At 59.5% G+C, this 3,572-nt stretch overlaps 1 protein-coding gene across 1 annotated transcript in view; it reads left to right on the top strand.

The window, feature by feature from the left end:
- Positions 1-1,210: 1,210 nt before the first annotated feature.
- Positions 1,211-3,572, top strand: part of DNAJC1 (DnaJ heat shock protein family (Hsp40) member C1) — a 96,692-nt gene continuing 94,330 nt past the window's right edge. Inside the window, exon 1 of the mRNA XM_073677500.1 lies at positions 1,211-1,511. Within this exon, the coding sequence (XP_073533601.1) occupies positions 1,344-1,511 (168 nt within the window). The 5' untranslated portion in view covers positions 1,211-1,343. The remainder of the gene's footprint in view (positions 1,512-3,572) is intronic.

The raw sequence follows: 3,572 nt of genomic DNA, 5'->3' as shown, positions 1-3,572 counted from the left end.
GCTCTAAGCCACTGATCACTGGATATTAGATAACGGTTACATCGGCGAGGGTCCTTCTGCTGGGACCACCGATCACCTGGATAGGGACATGAAGGGGAAGGGGGAATCATCACAAGAGGAATTGCTAAAGATAGATTATCTTGTGTTGTTGCTATTTGTGGTACATTTATTATTGCACAATATTTGATACATTTGTCTAGAGAACTTTTTTCCTACTGGAGAGGGATTTGTGTCAGGATGTCATCTGGTACACCCCTCCAGTCCACCTGGCGAGCTCCCTCCAGTCCTCCAAGCTCACCCCCAGTACATGCCCTCCAGTCCTCCGCGTACACCCCCTCCAATCCTCCCGGCGCACCCCCAGTACACGCCCTCCAGTCCTCCCAGCGCGCCCCCAGTACACGACTTTCAGTCCTCCTGGCGCGCTGCCAGTACACGCCCTCCAGTCCTCCCAGCACACCCCCAGTACACGCCCTCCAGTCCTCCTGGCGCGCTGCAGTACACGCCCTCCAGTCCTCCCGGCGCACCCTCAGTACATGCCCTCCAGTCCTCCCGGCGCACCCCCCAGTACACGCCCTCCAGTCCTCCCGGCGCACCCTCAGTACACGCCCTCCAGTCCTCCCGGCGCACCCTCAGTACACGCCCTCCAGTCCTCCCGGCGCACCCCCAGTACACGCCCTCCAGTCCTCCCGGCGCACCCCCAGTACACGCCCTCCAGTCCTCCCGGCACACCCCAGTACACGCCCTCCAGTCCTCCCGGCGCACCTCCAGTACACGCCCTCCAGTCCTCCTGATGCACTCCCAGTACACGCCCTCCAGTCCTCCCGGCGCACCCTCAGTACATGCCCTCCAGTCCTCCCGGCGCACCCCAGTACACACCCTCCAGTCCTCCCGGCACACCCCCAGTACACGCCCTCCAGTCCTCCCGGCGCACCTCCAGTACACGCCCTCCAGTCCTCCTGATGTACCCCCAGTACACACCCTCCAGTCCTCCCGATGCACCCCCAGTACACACCCTCCAGTCCTCCCGATGCACCCCCAGTACACCCCCCTCCAGTCCTCCCCCATCGCCGCCAGAGAACGGCTTCTCCCGCCGCTCCTGAAGACACAGAGGGAACAGGAATCACATCATCGCCAGTCCGTAGTACCACGTGACGTGCGCGTCCCCACAGCTTCCAGGCGCAGTCCCGTAGTGGCCGCGCTCTGCCGGCTCGCAGACTCCTGTGACGTCGTCAGCCCCGCCCCCCACGCTGAGTGCTGCGGCTGAGGCAGTGCTAGGCGGTGAGGCCGGGCCTGCGGCCACGTCTGCTGTGCGGAGGGAGGACGGAGCGGCTGCCGGCCTGTGTATGCCGTGCTGCAGGATGTGGGGGCCCGGGCCGCGCTGCCGCCTGCTGCTGCTCCTGTGCTGCTGGCAGCTGCTGCCCGCCTCCGCCTGGGACAACGGGGACTTGGAGCTTTTTGACTTGGTGGAGGAGATTCAGCAAAACTTCTACCAGTTCCTGGGAGTGGAGCAGGTAATGGTGTTACTGGTGATGGTGGGAGGGGGTGAGTGATGGATGACAGGTTGTATGGTCACCGTGATGTCACTGCAGCTGGAGGTGACATCATAACCGGGGATGTATATAACCAGGGACCACGCCAATGTATATAACCGCGGACCAGGGACCGCGCCAATGTATAGAACCGGGGACCAGGGCACCGCGCCAATGTATAGAACCGGGGACCAGGGACCGCGCCAATGTATAGAACCGGGGACCAGGGACCGCGCCAATGTATAGAACCGGGGACCAGGACCGCGCCAATGTATAGAACTGTGGAGCGAGGACCGCGCCAATGTATAGAACTGTGGAGCGAGGACCGCGCCAATGTATAGAACTGTGGAGCGAGGACCGCGCCAATGTATAGAACTGTGGAGCGAGGACCGCGCCAATGTATAGAACTGTGGAGCGAGGACGCGCCAATGTATAGAACTGTGGAGCGAGGACCGCGCCAATGTATAGAACTGTGGAGCGAGGACCGCGCCAATGTATAGAACTGTGGAGCGAGGGACCGCGCCAATGTATAGAACTGTGGAGCGAGGACCGCGCCAATGTATAGAACTGTGGAGCGAGGACCGCGCCAATGTATAGAACTGTGGAGCGAGGACCGCGCCAATGTATAGAACTGTGGAGCGAGGACCGCGCCAATGTATAGAACTGTGGAGCGAGGACCGCGCCAATGTATAGAACTGTGGAGCGAGGACCGCGCCAATGTATAGAACTGTGGAGCGAGGACCGCGCCAATGTATAGAACTGTGGAGCGAGGACCGCGCCAATGTATAGAACTGTGGAGCGAGGACCGCGCCAATGTATAGAACTGTGGAGCGAGGACCGCGCCAATGTATAGAACTGTGGAGCGAGGACCGCGCCAATGTATAGAACTGTGGAGCGAGGACCGCGCCAATGTATAGAACTGTGGAGCTGAGGACCGCGCCAATGTATAGAACTGTGGAGCGAGGACCGCGCCAATGTATAGAAACTGTGGAGCGAGGACCGCGCCAATGTATAGAACTGTGGAGCGAGGACCGCGCCAATGTATAGAACTGTGGAGCGAGGACCGCGCCAATGTATAGAACTGTGGAGCGAGGACCGCGCAATGTATAGAACTGTGGAGCGAGGACCGCGCCAATGTATAGAACTGTGGAGCGAGGACCGCGCCAATGTATAGAACTGTGGAGCGAGGACCGGCCAATGTATAGAACTGTGGAGCGAGGACCGCGCCAATGTATAGAACTGTGGAGCGAGGACCGCGCCAATGTATAGAACTGTGGAGCGAGGACCGCGCCAATGTATAGAACTGTGGAGCGAGGACCGCGCCAATGTATAGAACTGTGGAGCGAGGACCGCGCCAATGTTAGAACTGTGGAGCGAGGACCGCGCCAATGTATAGAACTGTGGAGCGAGGACCGCGCCAATGTATAGAACTGTGGAGCGAGGACCGCGCCAATGTATAGAACTGTGGAGCGAGGACCGCGCCAATGTATAGAACTGTGGAGCGAGGACCGCGCCAATGTATAGAACTGTGGAGCGAGGACCGCGCCAATGTATAGAACTGTGGAGCGAGGACCGCGCCAATGTATAGAACTGTGGAGCGAGGACCGCGCCAATGTATAGAACTGTGGAGCGAGGACCGCGCCAATGTATAGAACTGTGGAGCGAGGACCGCGCCAATGTATAGAACTGTGGAGCGAGGACCGCGCCAATGTATAGAACTGTGGAGCGAGGACCGCGCCAATGTATAGAACTGTGGAGCGAGGACCGCGCCAATGTATAGAACTGTGGAGCGAGGACCGCGCCAATGTATAGAACTGTGGAGCGAGGACCGCGCCAATGTATAGAACTGTGGAGCGAGGACCGCGCCAATGTAAGAACTGTGGAGCGAGGACCGCGCCAATGTATAGAACTGTGGAGCGAGACGCGCCAATGTATAGAACTGTGGAGCGAGGACCGCGCCATGTATAGAACTGTGGAGCGAGGACCGCGCCAATGTATAGAACTGTGGAGCGAGGACCGCGCCAATGTATAGAACTGTGGAGC

The sequence above is a fragment of the Phyllobates terribilis genome, unplaced genomic scaffold (assembly GCF_046119375.1).
Source record: "Phyllobates terribilis strain yellow unplaced genomic scaffold, ASM4611937v1 Scaffold_4__5_contigs__length_816908805, whole genome shotgun sequence".
NCBI lineage: Eukaryota > Metazoa > Chordata > Amphibia > Anura > Dendrobatidae > Phyllobates > Phyllobates terribilis.
The sequence above is the reverse complement of the archived record's forward strand: the minus strand, read 5'-3'. Positions and strand labels throughout refer to the sequence as shown.